This window comes from Protopterus annectens, chromosome 11.part0 (genome assembly GCF_019279795.1).
Source record: "Protopterus annectens isolate FY-2018-M chromosome 11.part0, PAN1.0, whole genome shotgun sequence".
Taxonomy (NCBI): domain Eukaryota; kingdom Metazoa; phylum Chordata; order Ceratodontiformes; family Protopteridae; genus Protopterus; species Protopterus annectens.
Genome location: NC_056745.1, coordinates 1,372,226,429 through 1,372,252,562, shown reverse-complemented (window position 1 = coordinate 1,372,252,562; position 26,134 = coordinate 1,372,226,429). Strand labels below are relative to the sequence as shown.

The 26,134-nt window shown below is 42.7% G+C and overlaps 1 protein-coding gene across 1 annotated transcript in view; it reads left to right on the top strand.

The window, feature by feature from the left end:
- Positions 1-26,134, top strand: part of SLC35B4 (solute carrier family 35 member B4) — a 534,725-nt gene that overhangs the window by 278,167 nt on the left and 230,424 nt on the right. The window contains exon 6 of the mRNA XM_044088668.1: positions 13,144-13,204. Within this exon, the coding sequence (XP_043944603.1) occupies positions 13,144-13,204 (61 nt within the window). The remainder of the gene's footprint in view (positions 1-13,143; positions 13,205-26,134) is intronic.

Sequence of the window (26,134 nt, the reverse complement as noted above, 5' to 3'; positions counted from 1 at the left end):
CAAGATATGACCCATGGCCCCTTTGACCCTTCAGCCAAGTCAAAACTTTTCAAGCTTTTTTGTCTTGGAAAACCATATTTCTGTTTGCTATTACATCAGCTAGATGAGTATCCAAGCTCCAGGCTCTCTCCTTCAAGCCTCCTTACCTGGTTTTCTATTATCAGCCAGGTCATTAACCTCCAAGTTTTCTTTCCAGGTTTCTCAAATAAGGGAGAGTACATGTTCCACCTTTTGGATGTGCATAGACAACTTCATTTTTATCTTCATCAGACCATGGATAAGACCCTCACTGGTGGTAGCTACATTTAGAGGTCTTCCAAGACTTGATATAGATGTGGGGAACACCTCAAATAGATCCGTTCACCTCCTTTCAAACCAGGCAACTAAAAAAGTCTTTTCAAGGCATCCTTGCAGCCTTGCTTGGAAGGCAAATGCTGCATCATTCCCATGGTCAGGATTGTTTCTGTTTGCATTTCCACCTTTTCCAACAAATCCCAAGATAATTCTAAAGACTGAAAGAATTAACAGAAATCATTGTGGGTAACCCCCTTTTGTCCAGGGAAAGTTGGTTCTCCCTTTTAATAGAATTAGCTAAGGGCAATTACAGCAAGCTTCCTCTTGGACTGGATCTATTCAAACTGCATCAGAGATGAGTGGTACACCCCATCCTAGAGCAATTGCAACTGATAGCCTGGACAATTCTGTATTGATGCCTTTTATGCACTTGTTCCATGAGGATATGTATCAAGTATTTAAGGAGGCAAGAAAACCCACAACTAGACAGTCTTGTATTTACAAATGGAAGAAGTTTCTAGGTGGTACCTTTTCCTCTTTGCTGGCATATTGGAAAGGGCTGGACTCTAGAAGCATTCTAAAGACATCAGTATATGATACTCTGTTCATACCTTCACAAAGCATTACAGACTAGATTCCTTTTTCAAGATCCAGAGCAGTCTTTGCTGGGACCATTCCCCAGGGACTTCTGGAGCCTTATCTTTTCCCATCTCTGGTAGTGTAAGCTTTGGGAATCTACCTAAAATGCCACTGAGTATATTGAACATAGTTAAGTAGGACTTGCATGGTTGTACTTTAACAATAGATGTTCAAATTCCTCACCCACCATCCCCAGATTCTGCATAGCTGAGGTGTGTTTCAATGTCTTTGATTCAGTTGTTGGATTTGTTTTTTGTATGGCATTGTGACTGGCTCTGAATTTACTCTTGCTAGATAATTCTGGCTTCAGGTACTTTCCTCTCCTTTGTGGAAGCAAAAAAGCCTGAATACTCAATTCTTGTGACAGCTAAGGGCTTCACTGTTGGGGTGTACTCTGCCAGTCAGCTGTCCCAGGAAGAGAGAAGGAAGGGATTCTGAGCTTTTGAAAGGTGGCCAGTACTGTGTTTACTTGGCAGATAACCCAAAATACCACTAAGGCAGTGAGAAATTTGAACATGTACTGTTACAAGTAAGTAGGACTTAACACAACTTTACTTTTCTACTCCTGCTGCCCCTAGAAAGAAAAAAACACCTACCAAAGAGCCCTTGTCATTGCCGTGGACTCTGTCTTCACCTCTGCTGATGATGGTTGAAACTGCAGTGGCCATTGTGTGTTCCTCAGCCCACTCACTTATTCCTCTGGCATCCTCTGTTGTGGTCCTTTTGGCCACCACAGACCGGGGGTCTGACAGATGATCTTTGGCTGTTTCATTGTCCGGTACGGGCATGAGAGAATCATCCTCTCTAGGGTGGGGAGACACTCTGAGAAATTCTTCATGAGTTGTCTGAGGCAAGAGACCATTAGACTGGTCAGATGTCCATCTTTCTAGTTGGCCTTCTACAGGAACGCCTATAAAGAAACAATGTTTAGTCTTTTATTTTAATCTCAAGATGTAATTGCAGTTAAGAAAGATTATTTTCATACCTTAGAAAAGCAGTCATTACAGGCTTTGCATCATGGTGTCCAGAAGCCATTACAGGTGACCATTCCCTGTAAAGAAAGAGGAAACAGGGTCTTATGATTTTGATACAGATTGTGCTTCACAAGTCTAATTTTCTTACTGTGGTGAATGTTTTAATTGCTTTCTAAATGTGCAGGGATTTACTAAGACCACACACCGGATGAATACTGTGCTTCTATTGGAACAAACTGACATTCTCCCTGAACTTGCGAAGTATTATGGTCTTACAAATGGATATTCCTCATTCCCCACCCATTCTTCCTGTTCTATAGCCTTGGAGGATGTGCTAAATGCTACCTGTAAGCATCTTTTTTGGGGATACACTCTTGGCTAGGCTTGTAAGGGCTTTGAATGAGAATTTTTTTCCTCCCACCTAAGGTCAGGCCTATCGGCCATATCTACTGTTTCTCCTGCATGAAACAGATTGGTATTGGTCACTAACCCCTTGTCTGGTGATCTGGAATGTAAGGTGTTGGACCGTCTTGGTAAAAGAATGCCTTCAGAATCCTTGATTATCAGGCCTATATGTGGAAGTTTATCCTTTGTTACATGGATAGTGTGAGAGAAGTGGCTGCATCACTTAGTAGCTCTCCCCTCCACAGTAATGAAGTGCTTTGAGAGACTGGTCAAAGACTACTTAACATCAGGTCTTCCTGCAACACTGGACCCACTCCAATTCACTTATAGATTCAATTACTCTGTGGCAGATGCCATCTCACTGACACTTCACTTATCCTTGGCGCACACCTTGAGAACAAAAGCTGCTATGTCCGCATGTTATTTGTTGACTTCAGCTCGGCCTTCAACACTGTCATCCCCCAACATCTAATTGAGAAACTGGTCCATCTGGGTGTTAGCACTCCTTTATGCAACTGGATTCTGGGCTTTCTTATTGACAGACCACAAAAGGTATGCATAGGTAGCAACACCTTAATAAGCATCACACTGAACATCGGAGTACCTTAAGGATGTGTCCTGAGTCCCCTGCTGGTCACCATGATAACACATGACTGCATCACTAGGTACAACACAAACCACATTATTAAGTTTGTGGATGGTACTACACTGGTGGGTCTCATCAGCAATGGTGACAAAAAAGCCTAGAGAGGAGGTGAACCATCTGATTGTCTGGTGTGACAGCAGCAGCCTTGCTCTTAATGTGAATAAGACAAAGGAGATAATAGTAGACTTCAGGAAGAGAGACTAGGCTCATTCTCCACTCACAATCAAAGGAGAAGTAGTGGAAGGCGTGAAGAGCACCATGTTCCTGGGGGTGCATATCCCTGAAGACTTGTGGTCAATAAACACTAATCACATTGTCAAGAAGGCGCAACAGTGTCTACACTTTCTAAGAAGGTTGAGAACAGCAAAGCTACCATCTTCAGTTCTCACAACCTTCTACAGGGGTACCATTGAAAGCATCCTGACTAGTAATCTCATGATGTGGTATGGAAACTGCATGGTTTCAGATTGCAGATCTCTCCAGGGGGTGATGAAAGTGGCAGAGAGAATTATCAGGTCCATGTTCCCATCTGTCCAGGGCTTGCACTCTGTTCGGTGCCTCAGCAGAGCCATGAAAATAGTCGAAATCTGCACTCACCCTGCTCATGGTCTGTTCTTGTGTTTGTCTTCAGGCAGGAGACACCGTAGCTTACATTGCCAAATCACCAGATTTAATAGAAGCTTTTTTCCACAAGCCATCAGACTTTTGAACTCCAGTAATAACATACACCATGCTAGTCATGGCGGTCTGGAGTTACAATGCTGAAGTAATTCACAGACACGTGCAATAACTGTGAAAGTACAGTCTTGTACCTTATGTGCAATATTAACAGTGCAAAGTTAACATTCTGTGCAATTTGAAATCTGATTGTGATCTGTGCAATATATTATCTGTGCAATATTTTGGGTACTGACAAAGGCATGCAAGTGGAATAGTCTTGTTACTGCACTGCATAAATGTCTTACTGCTGTTATTGTTGTATTGATATTATCAGTATATGTTGTATGCACATTGAGCTCAAAGTAACGCATTTTCGTTCAGTTGCACTGTTGTGTGGTCCGAATGACAGTAAAGTTCACTTGACTTTGGCATCACTTCTTAATGTAGAATGTTTTTTTTAATCAAACTGTTTCTAGCTTGTCTTAAGTATCTAAACATGCTTTGAAGAATGTGTATGATTGTGCAGATACTGTGTCTAAGACCACTGCTATTGCAACAGTATTGAGAAGATAAGCCTGGATACATAACAGAATGTTTGCTGATGAGGTGAAGTCTGAAATCTTAATTCTGCATTATACACGGAGGTATAGTTTGGTTTATTTGCTACCCAAGTTCTCAAACAATATGATGAAAGAGGGGAACTGAGGGAGTTTCTCAGATTGTATCTCCCACAATACAAATCTTGTAGGCCTCCCTTTTTCTCAAAGAAGTCTAACAGGCAAAACCAGTCTTTCTGAAAAACAAGTTGCAAAAAGGGATGGACAGAGAGAGTGAGAGAGAGAAATAACAGCAAGAAATGTGTCATTTCAGAAAAAAGGGAGACGCGGACAACATGGAATAACTATGCCAGCATTTCCTCCCTTTCCCTTCTTCCTGCCAGTTTCTCTACAAATCTGTCCCAAAGGGGCTGATCCTCAACATCACTGTTTGACAGAAGAGTGTCTCAGATTTTTGAGTGCTAAAAATGGTGATGGAGGGTTACAGTTGGTGCTGAATACAAATCCAACTTTCAGGGGAATTCCTTCCCACCCACTGAACCAAACAGAATATTTTCTTCGGGTTATTTCAAGGGTCACAGATCCATTGCTTGTAAATCAAAGAGGAAAGGGTGTCTTTTCCAGGATATTTCTGGTAACAAAGAAAGAGGCCTCTTGGAGACCAGTATGTGAAAGTATCCCAGTTCAGAATTATGACCTTGCAGAACCTGTTACGCATCAGTCTTCCCATGAGTTTCATGGTAACACTAGACTTAAGACTCTTACTACCACATTCCCATAGCCACAGACTTCAAGATATTTTTAAGCTTCTCTGTTTCTGGGCCACATTACCAGTTCTTTCCTTCATCCTTTGGATTATCTAAAGCTTCAGTAGTACTCATGAAATGCCTAGCTCCAGCCATAGCTTATTTCAGACTGAATGGAATTTATGTTTTCCCTTATTTAGGTGACTTGGTAATCTTGACAGTCTTTATCCAGATGTCAGAGAGCCATTTACATGGGTTATGATGTCCTTCAAGAATGCAACTGCAGTCATAACATATGGGTTGTCCTGCCTCAGGCAGCCCTCGGTCGGCCGAATTCCAAAGTCTGGGTCTGGCTGCTAGCTGGTGTCGCCTCCCTCCGCTGAACCAACGAGTTGGAGTATAAAGGCATCGGCCGTCGCCATCTTTCTCAGTCTTTCTTGCAGCGTAGTTTCGAAGAAAGTCCGGGTCAAGCGTTCGCTGGTGTTTCAGCTCTTGTGTTTCTTTCATCTAAAACCCATCTAAAAGCTTTATTCTTGCTGGCGTCAGAACAAATTTCTTTCAGAAATAATTGCTGAACAAATTGAGAAAGTTAATAATTGTTTGTCTTTTGGTAAACAACACCTTCCTAGGACTTCCTCTCTTCTGTGCTTTTCTTGCCTGCGCCCAGACCACCATGTCTCTGTGCAGGCTTGCTGTGCTCGCTTTAAGGACTCGCAGGTGAATCCTTTTATGCCATCATGCGCCTCGGATCAACCGACAACTCCAATCTTGCCGAATCAGCCGCGATGGACCGACACAACCCAATCTGCTAAAACCCAGGGACCGACCGTATATCCTCGACGCCCGCCCTAGCTCGAAGCCTTTCTTTACCCTCTACTAGCGCCGGCTCCCCTGAAACGTGCACTCCAATCCGTGGACTCGAGCCCACGTTGCTGATGTTCCTCCGACCTCCGGGGTACCTTCTCCCCTAACACCATTGATTTTCCTCCTCGACGTCTGTGCACGTAAATCCCTCCGCCTCCTGTTCCCATGTCCATACTGGCCTTTGCACGCCTTAAGGGCCAGGCCTCATCCAAGGGCTGCTCCAAGCCCCGCCCAGGTCAGGCTAAGGCCTAAGCCTGGCTGCCTCGCCCTGCCTGGGCCATTTCCCATCCCCTTCTCAGCCTCATCCTGGCTGCCCTTGTCTCCAATTGCAGAGAAAAGGCTCAGGGAGGGAGTTCCAGCCTCTCCTCGATGGGGCTCTCTGCCACTGCAGAGCCTCTGGCCTAGGCTAGCCAGGCCCTTCCCTACCTACGAGGACTCGACTGCCCCTCTCCCTCTCTCAGCCTCCTCCAGAAGAACCCTCTCAGGCCTAATCTTTAGGACTTCCCTCCCGAGGAGGGAATTCCAGGAATTGGAATTTCTGAGGAAAAGAAAGGCTTCAGATTCTCAAGCTCCCCAGCAAAGACCTCTGGCTAGGGCCCAATTATGGAATCAATTGACTCCAGGAAATTCTCTGACTCCAGTCCCCACTCTGACTATGTTGCTCCCAATGACCCAGCCGACTCCCTATTCAGGGTCCCTGACACTCAGCACCTCTTTCTGGGTCCACTCTGTGGATCTTATACTATCCCCTGCCCCTCCCAAAGAGAGGCTTCCCATTTCTGCCTGTGGATCTAGAAGCTAGACAGAGGGCTGCCCAAAGGGAGGATCTGGGTAACTAGCAAACACCTCCACTAGACCTAGCCATGAGGTCTCTTAACCGCCTTTTTCACACTAACAGAACACCTGGTCTAGCCCTGAATGGGGTCAGAAAAAGGTAGCCTCTTTTACTCCTATTGATAAAAGGCACTCCAGGATCATATTTTTAGCATATCCAGCAGTCAAAGAATTCAGATAAAAAGTGTTACACTGATGCACTGCCTCTTCTGAGCCTATTGATAAAAAGCACTGCAGGATCATATACATAGCACTCAAAGCTTCATGTAGGCAAGCTTTGCCTGGTGGTGCTGTCACACTGAGACAAAGCATTGGTTTGATCAAACAAAGCTTTTGTACTGGCACAAGTAAAGTTGAACCATAGAGCTTGAAGCAAAAAAAAGCAAGTTAGTGAAAGATACTGGATGGAGAACTTGAAGTCACTAGCAGAAAAGGCCTCAAGACAGTGAAATCCACCCAGGAAAAAACAAAACTCCAACCACAAAGTTAAGGACGAGCTTCAGTAGGGGACACAAAGATTCAGCCAGAACTGGCAGAAACCAACTGAAAAAAGCACATAGACACAGGGGCTGCACCACAAGTCCACAAACCAAAGTAGCAGAGCACCGAGGCCACAATACAAAAAGGAGAATCACCTTTGGGCTGAAAATGGCTACAGGGAGTTCAAAAGCTTGGCTTTCACAATCACAAGACAATTGGATTCCACATTTGATAAACAAGGCTTACAAGGCATGCTAAAACCACATTAAATTTAATACATAAGTTGGCACAACCTGCTTAATCAAACAAAATCAAAGATCTCTCAAAAAGACAAGCTATTAAGTATAAAAGCAAAGGCAAGGGTTCATCTCAGAGCAAGGCTAGTACATTCAAGACTAAAAGCAACAAAAACCTGCCATACAAAATGGCAACCCATACTGACTTGTCAAATCTGTTCATTTTTCTTAAAAAAAGAAGGCTAAAATTTTACAGCAGCAGCACATGCTTGTCAAGGGAAAAAACCTGGTCACTCTGGCCCTCAGAAAAAAATACCTGTGATGGAGACCAGAAGCAAAGCTGCAAAGCTTACCAGATTTCTTAGGAACAGAAAGTTATCACTCTCAGCATATACGCTTGTCAGAAGATACTGGAGAAGCAGAGTGTTCACTTGCGATCTCGCAGAAACACCCTCAGATTTCTTGGATTCAATATACCCCTACTTGACCCAGACTTGCCATCAGATTGTGCAACAACAGAGTGTTATCACAAAGGGCATTTGATGTCATGCATCTACTGCAAGACCTTGGGATACATAACCCCTACATTCAAAAAACCACTCACCACCATCATCCCAACAAAATGCATTCCTAGGGAGCAGGAGACACTGTCAACAAAATGGCTGCAGGAAACAAAACAAAAGCAACATTCAGAGTACTTCAAAAACTTGAAGTACAACCCATTGACTTCAAGGAGCGGTACCAAAAAAAGCACTACCATTCTTCTGACTTCTTTGTAAGAAACAGGCTTTCCCAAGACTGTATGAAAAAGCTCTACTGTGGTTTTAAAAAAGCAACAGCTCAGGATACCATAATCAGCCTTGAGTTCATATTCTGCAGAATATTCTTCTTAAAAAAGCCAGTCAGAAACAACCTAGGCATGTCAATGGTTCTTAATCAAGCAGGCCAAGACCTCACAAACATTAAAGGATCAACATAGTCCCACTCATGGAGATGCATCATATGGAATTCAACTGGATTCAAGACATCTGCACATAAACTGTATCCAGACCTGGCCCAAGGAGGCTGCATGTAGAGCAACAGACGCCTCAGACCATGGATGGGAACAGACCCCAAGTAGGCCATACACAAGGCCTATGTACATAAACAAAGAGGAGACACGATTCTAAAAAAAGGAGGACTAACAATAAGCTTCTCTGGGAAGAATCCCTCAAAAATCACTACAAGAAGGACATTTGCTAATAAGGACAGACAACACCACTGTCATGTGGATGCTCTGAAAGCAGGGAGTTTGGATCCATTCTAGCGGATAGATACTGTCACAATTTCAGTCTGGGACAAAATCCTGGGAATACCGGTTATGGGGAATTTTAGATAAGACTAGGTCAGGACCTGGAAAAGTTCTCAACTGAAACTCAACACCCAAGGACTTGGAAGACGCGGGGATCCCTCTCCTTCAGCTGAATTTCTAAGCACAAATTTAATAAAATACTTATTGCCCTCTAGGTTTGACTCAAAAATCTCCTCAAACAAAAAACAGGGCAGGACTCAGCAGCAGACTTGCCGAGGCAACATTGGCCCCTTCCCTATTGACCAATCCTAAACCTATCACCCACAGCTCTGACCCTATGCCCCTCTGACTAACACACATAACAATTACACAAACCACATCACATTCCGAAAACATTGCACTGTGAAGCCTGAGCATTGGTCAGCTTCAGCAACTTAGCTCTTCCACAAACCATCAAGACTCTTTGCTATGCCATCGGATCTTCTACAACAAAACAATATTCAGACCCTACAGAAAGACCTGACATCTGAATGCTAAAAGGGTCAGGACACAACTGACACGCATTCCTCAGGAAGCTGGAAAACGGCAGAGCCTGACTCAGCGGGCTCTCATAAGGCAGGTAGAGACCTGCACCTCTGCAAGCCAAAAGAAATAAAGATGTGACCTCTGGAATTTTTCAAGGGTCAGGACAATACTTCAGTTAAGATCCTCAAGATGGAGCAATTTCACCAGAAAACAGGCAGTACCTCTCTGGGACCTCAACTATTCTGATACCTCTTTCTAACAGCAGCTGTTTCCAATCCTCCCTCCCTCCTAGCCATCCCAAAAGATCATGGAATTGCAATCTTATTAAAAACAACCTCTCAGAAAAACAACCAGCACCTGCATGGGACCTCAAACAGTGTGTGGGAGAAAATAACTCATCAAGACTCTCATTCCCAGCAAGACTTTCCTACATTCATGCCATGGGTTATTTCCTTCTTGTGTCTCTGTAAAAGGGCAAATTCTCAGCAGCATCATTCTTTCCCTCAGCCCTTCAATATTCAAAACTAAGATATTTTGACCACAAGAACCAAACATACACATGACAGAAACAAGTTTGCCAGAAAGTCTGACCTAAATCAAGTTTTTTCTGCTGCTGAGTCTCCCAAAACTCACCAAACAGGGGGAAAAAAAAATAACACTCTGACCTCATCACAGACAACTAATTTTTCACGGAAACTACTTGAAATTAGGCAGAAAAAACCACCAGCACATAGCCATCACATTGCCTAAGAGGAGTACACAAAGCTACAAAAAAGTGCTAACAAAATGGATTGGTATTGGGCTCCATATCTACCACCTTTATGCTTACTCTGTGATCAGAAAAGGTTTTGCCAGGCAAGATTGCAGGGGCTTATAGCTACACCTCCCTAGCTCCCTAATTCAATGGCAACAAAACATATTATGCTCCTATTACTGATGCTCCAGCATACATTTACCAAGCACTACCACCTACCATTATACTCCACCCCTAGCAGGTTTTTTTTGCCCAAGTCTTAGCAGGTTGCCGTCAGATATTCCCTATTCTAGTTACAGGATTCCCCCTTACCATAGGTCACTACCTCTTCTTGTGTTGCCAGGTATCTCCTGGAAGATCTGTTTACAGCTGTTAGTTCCTCTTACCCCTATTTGTCCTTATTTACAATTGCCTATTTAGTAATATTTTCCTGACATCCTCTCCCCTCACTGAAGAAGGCTTTGTACCTCTTTATACTCCAGCCAAGTAGCCTTTTATCTCCTTGGTGACACCAGTTCCTGGACTCCACCCTGCATTTGTAGTATTTTACAAAGGCTATTTGAGGAAGTGTTCCATATGTTTCTGGGGCAGTTGCATATCTATCGAGAAACACTGAAGAAGTAGGTACCTTTTGTACTTTCATCTGACCAGTCTGGGCACCCAGATAAATACTGTAAAATCTTCCTTGACTCTGTCTTACAGGATTATGTTTCCAGGTTGCCTTCTCTATACATTTCAAAAAGACCTTTTGATATGAGAAGGTGGATTTTTATCTGGAATCTTTCCTGAGCTTCTCCAGTCAGTTGCAGACTTCTGCAAGATAATCCTCTAGCCAGGATGGAAAGGTGCAATGATTTCTAAAAAAAAAAAAAAACGTGGAGCCAGCATTTACATCCTCTAGAGCATCAAATTCCAGTTTGGGGATTTCTAAAATTGTAACGGTATTATGCGATTCAACAAATTTTGTTGAATTCAGATCTCCTTTTCTGTCCTTGGACCCCAAACCATTTTTCACCACAGATGCTTCAGATTTTGCTTGGGAAGCAGTTTCCATGGGGTGTAAAGGTGCAAAGCCTGTGGAGTCATTAAGACAGACCAAAGTGCAGTAACTTAAAGGAGATGGTGACGGTTATCCATGCCTTAAAATCTCTCCATCATATATGTGGTAGTCTGGACCTCTGCAAATGACTATGGACAATACCATAGTCATGTGGTACATAGACAAGCATGGAGGTACACACTTGTACCCCCTATGCAGGATGACTAGTATTGCTTGGGAGTTAGCTGTTCAGAATTCTTCAACCCTGTTAAAAATCTTGCATTCCATCAGAGCAAAACATAGTCGCAGATAAGCTTAGCAGGACCAGGACAGACCCTCACAAAGGGAAATTAAGAGGAGATCTTTCAGGAATTGATCCAGTTTTGGGGAGCACTTCAAAATAGATCTGTTTGCCTGCTTTCAAACAGACAGCTCAAAAAAATTTGCTCCAGCAAGCAAACCTGGAAAATAGATGCATTTTTATTCCCTTAGAAGAGAATGTTCTTTTGTGCTTTTCCACCCTTCCCTCTGATATCCAGGGTAATTTTTGGGGGAATCGTTCTGAATTTTCAAGGTCATTGTGATGAGTTCCTTTTAGTCTAAGCAACATTATTTCTCCGTTCTTATGGAACTGACCAGTGGCAATTATCACAAGCTTTCTCCCAGACTGAATCTGCTCACACAAGATGGGGTGAATTTGATATACCCCCACTCTTAATCAACTTCAACTGACTGCCTGGGTGTTTCATTTTAAATACATTTTAGACACTTACTTCATGAGGACTGGCAGCAGATACTAAATAAGACAAGAAAGCTGCTACTAGAAAATCACATATTGGTAAGTGGAAGTGATTTTCTAGTTGTGTCTAACCAATGACCAGGAAGGCCATCGGGGATTTTGTACCACTGGTACTCAAATATTTGTGAGTTACTTTCCTCTGACCCCTCTTATTCCTCTATAAAGGTTCATATTGGAGCCATTTCAGCATGCCTATCCACGTATCCTTCTCTTTCTTGTCTGTCTGTGGTAGAAAGGTTTCTGAAAGGGTTACACCTGAGACCTTGTAAATAATGTCGCTCTTTCTTGGGATATCATATTTGTGCTGAAGAAGTTGACTTTGTCACTTTTTGAAGCTGCTCATCAGATTGATTTAAAGTTCTTGACTTCCAGAACAACTTAATATTGCTCTGACATCTGCAAGAAGAGTATCTACGTTGCAAGCTCTCATTTCCCAGTGAGATGGGGACACATTATGCACAAATGCCTCATTCAAAAAGGGGCATCCTGTGTCTAAACAGGCAGTCTCCAGGTGGTTGTCCACAGCTATTGATTTTTGATATTCCTACCTTGGCAAAACATTCCAGGCAGTTTCAAGGCAGATTCTACTAGAGCGTTGTCTTCTTCAGTGGCACACTGGTGGTACATGATCTGTAGAAGCATTCTGGAGACAGCTATGTGGTCATCCTTGCATACTTCTACAAAGCATTACAAGTGGTTTCCTTTTCTAGGTCCAGAGCTAGCTTTGCTAGAACCATTCTCCAGAAGCTCCTGGATCCATATCCTTCCCCCTGCCAGTTTGGATAGGCTTTAGTAGACAACTTTTGTAGCCTAAAGGCTACTGCAGCAGTGGGAGTGATGAACATAGTGCAGTTGTGTACGTTGAACTTTCCCGTAACAGTAGATTTTCAAATTCCTCACTGCTGTAGTAGCTGCACCCTCCCCATCTCCCTTTTCTTTTTGGGGGAATATAAAATGCTTTTTTGTTTATCAGTGGTTCAAGATGAGATTTAGGACTTTCTTGTCCATAGAAATAATAGGAAGCAGTCACTTCCTCCTGGCTGCTATGTGGCTGCTATTTATCTTATTGGTGCTGGCCAATCAGCAGCCAGATGGAAGAAGTTAGAGCCAAAGCTTTTGAAGCAGGCTAGTTGTTGCTTCCTAGGAAGGAAACAACATAAATAGCCAAAGGCTACTGCAGAAGCGTAGAATTCAAGCATATACTTATGGTAAGTTCTCACACAACTGTACTTTGCATTGGGGTTTCCAAGACAATACTGCTAAAATAATCCTGTTATTATTTTGAGATTATACAGCTGATTGTATGCATACTTGTTTACCTTACTGTTTCTCTACTGATGTCACACTTTTTGAAACTGACCATTTTATCTGTTCTGTTTACATTTCATTTAAATGTGCAGAATTCTAATTCAGATTCAAATGATGAGGATGGAGTCCTTGCTTTTATCTGGTGGTTGATAGGTAAGTTGACTTCAAATTGGTGTGTATCTGTCTGTGTCCGTCTGTCTGTCTCTCTCTCTGTCTGTCTCTCCCTGTCTGTCTGTCCCTGTATGTCTGTCTGTGCTTGCACACATTTTTTCTTGTAGGTCTGATGTGCACTTTTAAGTGAAATAGTTCTACGAAGAGTAAAATAGGTTTCTGGATGGCTTGTTGATAAATAGGTTGTATCCCTGACTATAACACTGGCAACTAGGGTATTGTGATAAAGCCTTAGAAGCTGGATGTCAGCCCAAGGAAAAGGTTTATGCACCTATGCCCACACTACTTTCAAGAGGGAGGGCTGTGTAGTCAATTCTTCCAGCTATTCCAAATGGAAATCGGGGAGAGCAGAGAACATGCTGCATGGTGGTATAAAACTTGAGACTGTACTGTGCACTAAAGTTATCATGGCCCTCAACTTCACTTATTAGATTCAGATTCAGTATTAAAAAAAATTGCACAAGAGTTGTTGACCAGATTCCCTGGGGAGTTGTTGACCAGATTCCCTGGGGAGAGAAAAGTCCGGTCAGTCACACACTAAGAAGAAGGCCAGCAGTGAAAAGCTGTGACCAAAGGTTTTGGTCAGGGATTGGCAATGGTTAGGAATAATGGGGTCTAGAAAATGGATGTAGCACATTTGTTTAGGCAATAACCTCACTGCCTTCTAAAGGTTACATTTTTAGCAGTCAAAGGTATGGAATTATTTTAATGTAATAAATACTGTACAAGTGTAATGTATTTTAAATCTGAATGCATATTCTCATTTTTAAACGTCAGTGACATTTTTGTCCTCAGCATATATGATGTTTAACAACCACGTAAATGATGTTAATTTTTATGAATTTGTTTTAGTAGCTGAATAGGGTCTGCAAGTGTAACTGTCTTCAGGGGCAGACTTGAAATTTACTGCAGCCAAGTGACTTTATCAGAGCAATACAATGTGAGGGTGGAGGTTTTTGGAATCAAGGTCATGCTTGTGAAGTACTCAAGATTGATTGCTTTTAACTATTAGGCTGTACTGCAGTAACTTGTCACACAGCATTACATCCATCTTGTTTACTAATCTGTGCACCACAGCATTGACCTGTCTGCCATGCACCACCATCCACTGCACACACAGATGAATGTAATGTGAAAAGGTCATCTTGAAAGAATACACTAATGTAAAATAATGTTTTAGCCTGTACCAGTTATGCAGTGAGATAAAGCTCTGATAGCAGCCCAGGTGATCCGAGTTCATTTAGCAGCTACGGCTTTTGACGATAAAGGCAGGGAAGATGAGCATTACCATCTTGGAAAGCAGGTTAGGAATGATGCTCTTGGCTGTTTCATGCTGCTGTTTTGCTGATTCAGCCTCTGCTGGGGCAAAGACTATCAGGATATCCTTTAGTGAAACCTTGCACACTCTTAGGGAGCATTTCCACTGGGAAAGCCAGGCTTAGTCTGACTTCAAAAAGAGGCTTAGGGAATTCTTACTCCTCCCTCAACACAGGCCTTTAGCTATCCCTCTTGTCCTGGACATTATAGATTATGCCTTCTTAGAATCTAGCCTGGCCCCAGACACTTTTACCTCCACCTCCCAGGAAACCTGACCGGTAGTACAGAGTACCTGACTCTCACAAGTTCCTCTTCAAGAATCCTACTGCGGACCCAGAGACCATTTCCCAAGGACATAAAGGCATTAAGGCTACTACTGCCAAAAACCCTACCCCCTCTGATAGAGATTCCAGGGCCTTGGACAGATGGGGTAAGAAGGTATACACTTCTTCTACTTTGGCCATTAGGGCCTTAAACTGCCAGTTTTATATGTTAAAGTATCAGCAGCATATTATGGGACTACTTAAACAGAAAATTATGTTGATTCCTGACTGTGCTGAAAATAAAGAATTACAGGATTTAATGCATTCTGCTGAACAAGTTGGTAAACATACTTTGCAATGTGGTTTTGACTCTTTAGAAGCATCTTGCAGGGCTGCTGTCACTGGGTCTGTTCTTAGAAGGCATGCTTGGCTTAAGGAGCAAAATTTGCCAGATCATGTTAAAGCTAAATAACTGGATGCTCCCTTAAACCAAGACCGCCTGTTTGGTAACAAAGCAGAAGAAGTCCTTAAAAAGATGGAGGAAAAAGCTAAATCTATGCAAACTGTTAAAGATTTCTTGCAAGTACAGCCTCCCAGATTTAGTAGACATTGACCTTCAAAGAGTTGGTCCTTTCCTGTCTCTTCCAGGCCTTCTCAGTCCAAACCCAGGAACAGCAGACCACCTAGGCTACAGTCTTAAGGAACTCACAGGCCTAATCAGTGGGGGGCTTTCACTTCCAAAGCCCCTATGGAAAAATGTCACAATGACTTAACCTTAAACCTTCCAAGCCCTGCTCAACTGCCTGCTCCCTTAGGGGGGAAAGATCACCTGGCATGCAAAAAATGGAGAACTCATTACCCAGGACAAATGGGTTTTAAATATAGTTTTCCAAGAATACAGATTCCACTTCCACACCATACCAACCCCAAACAGTTGGCCAGACCTACCCCCAAATCAGTGGGCAGAGGCTCAACAGCAGGTTCACGCTCTTCTAAGTATCGGGGCTATTCAACCTGTCCCAGCAGAAGAAAGGGGACATGGTTTTTACTCAAGACTTTTCCTGGTACCCAGAAAAGACAGCTCCTGGCATCATATCCTGGACCTCTCTATTCTAAACACCTTTTTGGTAATCCCAAATTTCAAAATGCTAACACTTCAACAGCTGTTTCCTTTGCTAGGCAAAGATGCCTGGTTGGCAACCTTAGATGTAAAGAATGCTTACCTGCACATTCCAATAAGGGAATCTTGCAGGAAATACCTACGCTTCAGAGCAGGTTCCATGCACTATCAGTTCTCTGCACTTCCCTTTGGCTTATCTACTGTGCCCAGGGTATTCACAAAGTGCCTAGCTCCAGTCATTGCATTTTTCAGGCAGAAAGCCAGGACATACTACTAAAACATCTGGCATTTGTAAAGAAGCTTCTAACCTCACTGGGGTACACCATAAACAAAAATAAATCTCATCAAGTACCCTGCCAACAAATTTTATTAAGGGGAGCAAGCTTGAACACAACTTCCCAAATGGCTTACCTCATACCACAGAAACAAGTTTTATTTGACAGCCTACTTCAAACTACTGGCCACAGCGACCCAGCTATCTGCAAGGATAATCCTGCAAGCCCTGGGGTTCATGGCCTCTTGCATTCTACTAATTCCATATGCAAGACTGCATATGAGGAAACTACAATGGTATCTAAAAAGCCTATGGTGTCAACATTCTCAGGACCTGGAATCAATGATTCCAATCATTCCTTGTATAAAGACAGAATTCCTTTGGTGGGCAGAGGCCTGCTACCACAACAAGGGGCTCCCATTCACTCTACCCCCTCCTGCTGCCCAGACCCTAACAACAGATGCATCAGACTATGCATGGGGGGGCTCACTTGGCAGGGCAGTGCATTCAGGGCAAATGGAACCTGAGTCAGATGCACCTGCATATCAATCAAAAAGAAATGTTAGCTGTACAGAATTCCCTGACAGCCTTCAAGGACCACATTCTTCCAGGACATTTATTGGTAAAGACAGACAACATCACTGTTATGTGGTACATAAACAAGCAGGGGGGAACCCATTTGTACCCTCTCTGCAAACTAGCCATGGCTCTGTGGAACACAGCCTTGGGCTACCAAGTACACCTACAAGCTCAATTCCTGCCAGGCAAGCTAAATTCACTGGCAGACTACCTAAGCAGAAATCTTATGGACCCACACGAGTGGAAATGGAAACCAAAGATATTCAACATTGAGAAACAAATGGGGGAATCCAGAGATAGACCTGTTTGCCTCCCCTCAGAACTACCAATTGGCCAAATTCTGCACAAGGACTCCCCACGGTCAAGCTTTGAAAGTGGATGCCCTGTCCTTCACCTGGGAAATGCCTCTCAGTTTATGCCTTTCCCCCTCTGCCTCGCCTCTCGAAGGTTCTGCTAAAGATCAAACTGGACAAACCAAGGACAGTACTGATTGCACCAGACTGGCCACGCCAGCACTGGTATCCCCTCTTACACAGTATGTCACTGCTGGAACCATGGCACCTGCCTCAGACCCCTTCCCTGCTGTCTCAGCAGGAGGGCCAGATTCTGCATCTTCTGCTTCAAACCCTGAACCTTGCAACCTGGCTAATTCCTTGAGTTTTCCAATAGCATCCCACAGTAAGCAGGTGCTAATGTCATTCTGGAGGCAAGGAGGCCTAGTACTAGAAAATCCTATGCTGAAAAATGGAAAAGATACTGTTCCTGGAGCCAGACTCAGGGCATGGGCGCAGTGGTGCCCAGCTTACCGCATATTCTTCAGTACTTGACAGAGATGCTCCACAAGGACCTTCCCTTCTCATCAATTAAAATTCATGCTTCTGCCATTTTAGCACATTATAATACAGAACCACCCCATCTTTTCTCACCCCCCGCTGAAGAAGTTCCTCAGAGGGGCCAAAAATTTAAGACAACCCAGGAGAGCCCCTACTCCAGCCTGGGACCTTAACTTTGTATTGGAAAAGCTCACTTTACCTCCTTTTGAGCCAGCTGCAGCTGCAGAGCTGAAATTCATTTCTTGGAAAACAGCCTTCCTTCTAGCCATCACTTCAGCAAGAAGAGTGTCTGAATTACAGGCCCTCATGGCAGTGGAGCCCTTCATCATCTTCCATGCAGACAGGGTATCTGTCAGGACCAACCCTTCCTTTATGCCCAAGGTGGTGCCTAGTGTAGCCCTTAATCAGTCCTTTCATTTGCCTACTTTTTTCCCTAATCCACAGAACAAAGGAGAACGAATACTGCACTCTTTGGTCGTGCACAGACAACTTAGATTTTATTTGGACAGGACTAAGCCTCTCAGAAAATCTGAACAGCTGCTAGTTGGCTTTGCTGCAGGGGCAGAGGGGAAGGCCATTTCAAAGCAAACCATTTCTAAGTGGATAGCCCATTGCATTCATTTCTGTTATAAGCACCATGGAAAACCTACCCCACAGGGGATAAGATCACATTCCACCAGGGCTGCATCTACCTCTATAGCCTTTCTCAGAGGTGTGTTTACCAGAGACATCCTAGAAGCTGCTACCTGGAGCTCTGTACATACCTTCACCAAGCATTGCCACATGCCTATTTTTTCTAAATCCAGAGCTGGTTTTGCCACTGCAGTCTTGCAGGGCTTAATAGCTGGTCCTAATGCTCTCTAACGTCCTCCTCCCTTCCTTAGCTTTGGGAATCAACCCAAATGTAATGACTGCAACAGTGAAACATGAAGAACATAGTACAGTTGTGTACACTTACCATAAATGTAGATGTTCAAGTGTATTCACTGTTGCAGTCCTGGTTACGCTCCTTCCAGCCCCCTGACTTCTCTTGGCTATACTTTTCTTCTTGTTTAGTGTATTTCAGCTTTCTGGTGTATTTGCTTTTTGTTGAAGGTGTAACAACATATAATTGCTTCCCATTATGGGGGCACCTGACATCTGGGGCAAAGAAAAACTGATGTAATGGCATCGGCTGCATGTTTTATACCCCTGACGACCTGATGTCATGGAAGAAGAGACAGCATCCGACGCAGGAATCCAAGACTTTGATATTCAGGCCGGCTGAGGGCTACCTGCAGGCATATAACCCAAATGTAATGACTGTAACAGTGAATACACTCCAACATCTACATTTATGGCAAGTGTACACAACTGTACTTTTTCAATAAGTACTGCTTGATTTGTTTCCTTTCCTCTCACATCCCAAAGACATGCTGTAGGTGGATTGGACACTCTAAATTGGCCCTAGGTGTGAGTGTGTGCATGTGTGTGCCTTTTGTGGAAGGTTGGGTGCTGGGCTGGCAACTCAACACTGTAAAACTCCACTGCCAATCATGAGCAGACATGTGATCAACTGTTACGACCCCTAGCCGGGAAAAGCCGAAAGAAGAAGAAGAAGAAGACTGCTTGATTTGTTTCCATCTTCAGAATATCTGCCTAAGTACTTTATCCTTAAATTTATTCTCAGGGTCTACTTATTACTTTTGCCCTAAAGTATTTGGGAGTGGCCTGTATAGACAGACATCTTGAATGACATTTTTCTGTAAAAACATGATTGAAGTTTCACCAATACCTAGTTGCACACAGGACAAATAGTATGCAGTGACAAGCACTGTCCCAGAGTTGCAAACTGGATACTCCTGACAGTGCTTTATATTCTCACTCCAGCTATCTAATCAGTAAAAAAAAAAAAAAAAAAGGTTTGTTGCCATGGATATGAACTTTCCCACTATCTCCATTACCAGCTTGGTGCATATAGCCATCCTGAGGCAATGTAGAAATTGCTTCATGTTTACTGACAACCAGTTGATTCCCAAACAAACTGATATGGTATGTGAGAGATGTATTTATAAAATGTCACTGGAGACAAAGCTCTCACTTAAAAGCATTCCTAATGTCAATATGGTTGCCATTAGTACACACACTGCACTCGTCACACAAAATTCAAAGCAGACATATAGACCCACATATGCTGAGACACTTAAATGTAACCTTCCTAAACCCCAAAGACCCCCTAGATGAAGTACATGTTACAAATACCGTCAGCAGGTAGATGACTACTCATACTACCTAAGCCCTACCCTCTCATTAGGCAATTATCTCCATCAACTTCTTCTAATTTTATTCCTATCCCCTCCCTAGAGACTAATACACCAGGCAAACCTTTTAATAAGTATACCTAACTGTGCATCAATTGGTATAGCCCATAGACACCAAGTACAACATACTTGTGCTACTTATAGTGTCATCTCTTCTTTTATCATCACTTACTCTACTTACCTCATACCATACCTACCTATTGGTCACTCCTCCCTGTCATACTACTGTTCCCCAATCTACCAAAACTACTTTTATATCTCTTCTTCTATTTTCAATTCTTCTCCCATCAGTTATGCCTCATTTAGAGTACTAGCTTACCACCACACACCCAAACTCTCCCAACAATATGATATGGACATAAGGAAATATTTGAAAACTGTTATCTACTTGGCAGCAAAATAATTTGCTGTGGCGACATCCATTCAAACCCAGGACCATCATGTTCTTTAAACCCCTACCTCTCATGATCCCAACTATCATAACTCCGCCTCCTAGAAAAAGGAAATGATCTACTTTTACTAGACCTAAATATTAGAAGCATTTCCAATAAAATTAATGATCTATATGCTAGTATCTCACTATATCCCCCAGACATAGTGGTTATAATAGAGACATGGCTTAAACCGTACACCAAAGATAATGAAATGATTCCTTCTGGATATAACATCCTTAGGAGGGATAAAATAGACAAAGGTGGTGGCATAGCCATAATATTTGAAAATCACCTTACTCTGGAGTCATCAAATATTAAACTTCCTAATCTGGACAAGTCAGAAGTAATTTTTGCTCAACTTAAACGTAACTGTAAAAAAAATTATAAATATAATAGGATGTTATATACCACCAGGAAACAACATAGCCACTCTTGAGAACCTTCTTGACTGGTCCTGCACATCACTCCAACAAAAAATCATTATCTTGCGAGATTTTAATATTGATTGACTTACTTGTAACTCTCAAGCCCCCGTAAATCATATTAACCTTCATATTTTTACACAAACTATTCAAACTCCTACAAGAATAGGCAAAGTATCTAACAGGAATCAATACTCGACTGGATACTAACAAACCAACCAATCCACCCCTCTCATGCAGGTTGCCTACCTGATGGCCTAAGTTACCATCTGCCAACCTTTCTACTTAGACAGCATGTCCATCTCACCAAAGGAATGGTCTACCAACTAATAAGAAATAAAAAGAACTTTAACCCCAACAATTTCATTACTGACCTAAAACATTGTAACTGGGCACCATTAAAACATCTTTACCTAGAAGAGGTCATCAATTTCTTTAACTCCACCTTTCTAAATATGCTAAACATACATGCCCCTCCCAGAAATATCAGAATCAAAGCTAATACTGCACCTTGGCTAAGTAAAGATACAAGATCCCTCCTTAAAGCCAGAGACAAAGCCTGGGACATATGGAACAGTGTCAGGTCCCAATCAAGCACACAAACATACCAGGAGCTTAGGAATAAAGCTAAAAAATTAGTAAAACCTGACAGGATTAACTACTACAGTATACAAACAAAATACCAAAACAATCCTCAAAATTTCTGGGCAGCAATTAAAATTCTCTTATCAGGTAAACATAGTACTCCCTCCCCTAATTTAGAAAACGTATCAGAAAGCATATCCACACAATTTAACAATTTTTTTACTGAAACTATTCTAGCACTATCCAATCAATAAAATAGTAACAACCTCCCTTGCACCGAAGCCTGTAAAACACCTAGGAGCAACAACTCATTTCACTTCCAGTCTGTATCTCTTGATAAGATAAAAAAAACTCAAAAAAAATTAAGACTACAACACTAGCATCTGACAAATTACCTGCAGAATTCCTAAAAATAGCCGCAGATGCTGTAGCCTGTCCATAGCCATTCTAATTAACAGATCACTGTCAGAAGCCCTCGTCCCCAATATTTGGAAACTATCACATATAATCCCTCTCCACAAAGGAGGCCATTCTACAGACCTCACAAACTATCGTCCAATAGCCATCATATCACTCCTAGCCAAAATTCTTGAGAGATGCATACATAGCCAAATCATGGACTACTTGCATACTCAGACTGCTGTCAACCACTCAGCGTGGCTTTCGTCCCTTTCATAGTACCACCACTGATCTGTCCTTCACCAATATAGTAAACAACTACAGAAATAGTGGCAAATTTGTCTATGCTACCTTTCTTGACTTGCCAAAGGCCTTTGACATGGTAAGACATAGTAAACTTATCAAAACACTTTCTGACCTGGGTCTCTGTGAGTCCTCCATAAACTGGTTCCAAAGCTGTTTAACAGGCCACCAGCAAGTAGTACTGTGGCAGCAAGAACTCTCTCCTCTTCTGCCAGTCACTCTCGGAGTACCTCAAGGCTTCATCATAGGCCCATTACTCTCCTCTCTCTCTAAACTAACAACCTATACACTGCTGCTCCTCATTCATCAGTTATTCAGTACAGAGATGATTTGGCTCTAATCTGTGCTGCTTCATTACATGAACTCCAAACACTAACGCAACTATCCTTCCTCTCAGTTGAAACATGGCTTGCCAATATCCAACTTATACTAAATCCTAACAAAACAAAACTCCCACTGTTTGAACCTACTCAATATACCTCCAAAGACCCCACCTTTAACATCTTGTCCAGGAACAAAACTATTGTCTCTCCCATAGCGCACACTACACTACTTCAAGTCGAAATTGACAACAGTTTGAGATTTGATATACACATTGCGCATACCATTAAGAAAGTACATAAAAAACTAGGAACCCTCTGTAGAACGACAGTATCTTACCAAGCACAGACAACCATAGCAAGTACTCATCTCATCTGCACACTTCTCTATGCCTCCCCTATTCTTACTAATCTCAAAAAGACTGATCTAACCAAGCTGGAGTCCTGCTACAACAAAATAGCTAGATTTGCTTCAGAATCCACATATAAAACACATCACTGCACAGCTTTAAAGCAACTCAAATGGCTAGAATTCTCACAACTCTTACATTACAACCAACTTACTCTAGCTCATAAAATTCTCCATCTCCCAGAGAAAACCCCTTCATTGCAAAACCTACTTCAACCCTACTCTAACAACAGATCTCTTCACTCTAGCAATAAATCCCTTCTCAAAGTAATGAAAGCCAGTAACACTGCAGGGGAATCGCTCTACTCAAATTACTTGTCCAAGTAAAAAGCTAAGAGCTCTCATAAAATCATCCAAAGCTAATTTTGAGAAAAAAATAGCTAAGGACTCTAAAGACAACCATAAGGCATTCTTTAGCTATGTCAGAAACCTAGGAGGAAACTCCCAGATATGCTCAGAATTAGTTCAAAATGATGTGAAGATTACTAATCCTACAGACATTGTCAACATACTGGCTGACAGGTTCAGTGCAAACTTCTCCCCGCCTAAAGGAGAGATATCTATACCAAATGATTGTAGCCCCCCAAACATCTCTAACGCTCAGGTGAGAACTGCTCTCTCCAAGGCAAAGAACACAGCATCCATGGGACCTGATGGTGTCCCCGGCTGTGTGCTCCATGAACTCAACGAGGAATTAAACCCACAGTTAGGACAGCTGTTTAATCTTAGTCTCACCTCCGGATACGTGCCCAGGGAGTGGCGCACAGCGACTGTGGTCCCACTCCACAAAGGCGGTGCCTCTACCGACCCTGGAAATTACCGTCCCATTAGCTTGACAAGCCTGATCTGCAAAGCCATGGAAAGGATCATAATGGATCTCATAAATAAAGACACAGGGAATTTGCAGACTTTGGATCCAACCCAGTTTGGCTTTGTCAAAGGCAGATCATGCCTTTTAAACTTGGTTGACTTTTTCGAAACAGTCACCAAGGCCATTGATTTAGGAAAGGCAGTCCATACAGCCTACCTAGACCTGGCAGGCTTTCGATACAATACCCCACTCGGGTATCATTGAAAAACTCATCAACTTAAATGTAAACCCATACATTACAAGATGGGTTGCAAACTGGCTGAGTGACAGAACCCACAGGGTCAGAGTTGCTGGCGCCATGTCAGACTCTAAGCCTGTCACAAGTGGTGTCCCACAGAGCTCAGTCCTGGGCCCACTCTTGTTTGGCATCTACTTTTCTGAAGTACAAGCAAACACAGGAGGGTTATGGCTGACAAAGTTCGCAGATGACTGCAAACTGGGCGCCGTAGTTGAAAACACATTCGACACAGATATCCTTCAGAAGGGTCTCACAGAAACGGATAACTGGTGCCAGAGCCATGGCCTCAAGTTAAATGCCAAGAAATGCATAGTCATACCCTTCAGGAAAAATAAGGTTACCCCTAGCTACCATATAGGTGGCAATCCCCTGAACACAGAAGAAGTTATTAGGGACCTGGGAACCCAGGATGACAGTAGCCTTTCATTCGACACTCATATTGCTAAAGTAGTTAGGAAGACCTTCTACATTGCCCACCTTATCATGAAGGGATTCACATCTAGATCAAGGGAAGTCATAGTCTCCCTATACTCATCACTCATCAGACCAATGATCGAGTACAATGCCCCATTCGGAATGTATCTGACCCGACACTTGCAGCAGCTGGAGAGGCCACAAAAGTTCCTCACCAAAAGGATAAAGGGTCTCAAAAATCTGTCTTATGCTGCCCGACTGAAAGAACTCCAGTTATATTCAGTTGTGTACCGCTTGCTCAGAGGTGACCTGTGCCTGACATACAAGGCCATGTCAAACCCAGATTTGATGAATATGCTTCATCTCAAAAAATCTAGATCCCTTAGAGCCACAAGGGCGGGTGACTTAAACCTCGACACGGTTATTAATAGGACGTGCTGGAGGGATAGATTCATCACCCAAAGACTCCCTATGCTGTGGAACAAAATCCCGGTTTATGTGAGACAGAGCACCTCGCTGGCCTTGTTCAAGAGGAACCTTGACCAATGGATGGGAGATCGCAGATACACCCCAGGGGTTACCTCAGTGTCACTGCTCGACAGAGGCACAGCTAAATAATGGGCATAGTTTCTCCAAACTAAGGGGTGGCCACAAAACTATGGGCTAGGCTTATAAATGCCCTCGGGCAGATAGCCTAGTATGAACCTATGAAAATAGGGAACTCACTACCTACCCACATATCCTCCATTTCTTCCTTAACGCAGTTTAAAAAAATCACTAAAGACACACTTCTGTGCTACTTGGCTATGTTCCTGTTCCATGCTAAGCTATCCTCCATCTTTAGCTTCCCTGCCCAATACTCAGATAGTTGCCTTTTCCATTCTGTTTTTCTTACTTAAATATTCCATGTTTTATTGTATATATGACTACTTAGTCATCTGTATGTACACAGACTTTTAAACGTGTCTTCTAAAATATGATATATATGTCAGTTACCAGCATAATTATCTTTATTTTTTGGCAGATTGTATAACACTAATGTTTCCTTGTTAATTGGCTATCTGTGGAGTTTTTCTCCCCGGGCCTCACTGAAAACAGATGTGTCCAGTGGACTTTCCAGGTGAACAAAAATAAAATAAATAAATGGCACATTTTCAGAACACCCACATCAACACATACAGCCACATCTCATGGAGCCTGTACTTCTAAGACCATAAGGCAAGCAACTACACAGTACAACATTCTGGTTATTGGAGACTCATCGTGGGACACACTGATGTCCCTCTCACTAGGCTGAGTAAAGAGAAAGTAGCAGTCAGTAGCTTATCAAGAGCTAGGACCCTCCACATTATGCACACACTCGGATCATTGGAACATAAGTAGCAGTATAACACCAAAGTCCATGTGGGTGTAAATGACCTGAGACTTACTTCCCTAGACTATATGAAGAGAGACATCATGGAGCTCTTGAAATATGTGTCCCAGGCCGGTATGAGTCTAGCACTGTGCAGCATTTTACCTTCTCCAAGGATGATGCCACAATACAAACAAAGAGGACTGACTTTAATAATTGGCTTAGTTTCTGGTGTCATTCTAAGGGAGTGCAATATTCGTCAGCACAGAAGATGATGGTCAACAGACAGCACTGCTTTGCCAGGAATGGTCTGCACCTCTCCCTTCTAGACTTTCAAATATTAGCTAAAACATTGTCTTCTCCCCATAGTGCCTTTTTTTAGGCAATGCCAAACTGAAAGCACTTGCAACATAGCAAATCAAAACCAAGAAAATCTAAAGTTATTACTACTCAGTACTAGGAGTCTAAACAAAAAAT